Genomic DNA, 1,653 nt, shown 5'->3' on the forward strand with positions numbered 1-1,653 from the left:
CTAGTGCTGTGGAAAAAGCTTCTGAACAATTTTATCAATATTAGGCACTAAGGATATATTGTATCTCAATAAGATATCGTCTCTGATTAAGTCTTTCTCTGGAATCTTCATATTTCTTTTTGCCTTACAGTGAAAGAGAATACCATCTTCCCGTGAAACATCTGTAGAATATCCTTCAGCCTTGAGAACTGAGTGGATTGAGGTCTGAATAACTTTCCGAGGGTTTACAATCATTTTTCGTGGCTTGATAGACATTTCATCACCAGGCTCTCTATATGGATATTGAAGAATATTAATTCCAGGAACATGATTCCATAGGGAAGGTCCAGTTGCATTTATTGATGATGGAAAGGCATGATTTTCAAAACGAAAAACACTAGTCTGTGGGTACCTTTTTTGGAGATTCCCCATTAAAGATGACCAGTCCCAATGTTTTATTGGAATAATAATTTCATCAATGTCATTTAGTAGTACAAACTCACTTTTATACATGTTTCGGTACATGCAATCATTTAGAGATGCAATCTGTCCATAGTATCCAATTTCACTGTCAAGTCCTTTAACATATTTCCATTTTTTTGACGTTTTTAAATATTTGTCTATTGGCCAGGGTACTACCTCTACAACACCTTCTCGAATGTAATGTTTAAGAATCTTGTCCACATTCTCATGGCAGCTAATGTTGTAGATAGTGACTCTTGAAGCCCCTAGTAATTTATACATTTCAATAGCCTGAATCACCTGCAAAGCGTTATTATATTTCCCATAAAGTGCAGAAATGCAGACAGTAAAATTGGCAGAAAATGACCCTATATGATCTTTTTGAATCTTAAAAATTGGAATTTTCCTCATGTCTGTTGAGCTGTTTGTATGGACAGACATGTAGTCATAGTCACACTGGGGTGGGCTTGGACAGAGGATATTTGCAGTCTGATAAGGGAATCCAAAATTGTCTTTAAAAATATCAATGTTTGCTCTCCCCTGTAAATATACATTTTGTTTACAATGGAACAAACAGTAAATGTTTTTCACAGTTTTATGGACTATAGCAAGTATTCTTAGTAAGTTAAATTGTCTGGAATCATGATATGTAGAAATAATGAACGTTTTATTGTCCTCTAATGCTACAAAGGATCTAACACCAGTATTAGGAAAATGACTCACTTCAGGATCATGAGGTTGCATTATACATATTAACAACATGAAAATGCACGCTATAAAGATGCATGAAATGAAAATACGTTGTAGTGAGCAGGGCATCATTTCTTTATGGACGCAGACTGAAAAATAACAAAATAAATCTTGTAAATGAAAAGAAATGGAAATCGATTAATATTATAGAATTTAAAGGCGACACATTATTTCAGTGATCAACAAGAAATAAAATAAACTGTGATACTAACCTATGGTAACTAATTCCTTTTTCCACGCACTAATGAGAGGGTGGAGCAATGGCTTGTCCTTGACTTTTTCTCTCTTTACAAAAGCATCGGGACAGAATCTCATATGTTACAGCTTTGTGAAAAATATATGCCCTTGATTTATCTATTTTCAAGAACAAGAAAAACTCAGCTTAAAATTATAGTAGATATATACAAATGTGGAAGAAATGGGATAAAAGGCAGATGATGAAGTCCAGATAAAAGTTGTCTG

General features: G+C 34.1%; 1 protein-coding gene across 1 annotated transcript; it reads right to left on the minus strand.

The window, feature by feature from the left end:
• On the minus strand, nucleotides 1-1,185 carry LOC140119591 (beta-1,4-galactosyltransferase galt-1-like). The gene has a single exon (XM_072138831.1). The coding sequence runs from the start codon at nucleotides 1,183-1,185 to the stop codon at nucleotides 1-3; it is 1,185 nt and encodes a 394-aa protein (XP_071994932.1).
• Nucleotides 1,186-1,653: the final 468 nt, after the last annotated feature.

The sequence above is a fragment of the Engystomops pustulosus genome, chromosome 1, assembly GCF_040894005.1.
Source record: "Engystomops pustulosus chromosome 1, aEngPut4.maternal, whole genome shotgun sequence".
NCBI lineage: Eukaryota > Metazoa > Chordata > Amphibia > Anura > Leptodactylidae > Engystomops > Engystomops pustulosus.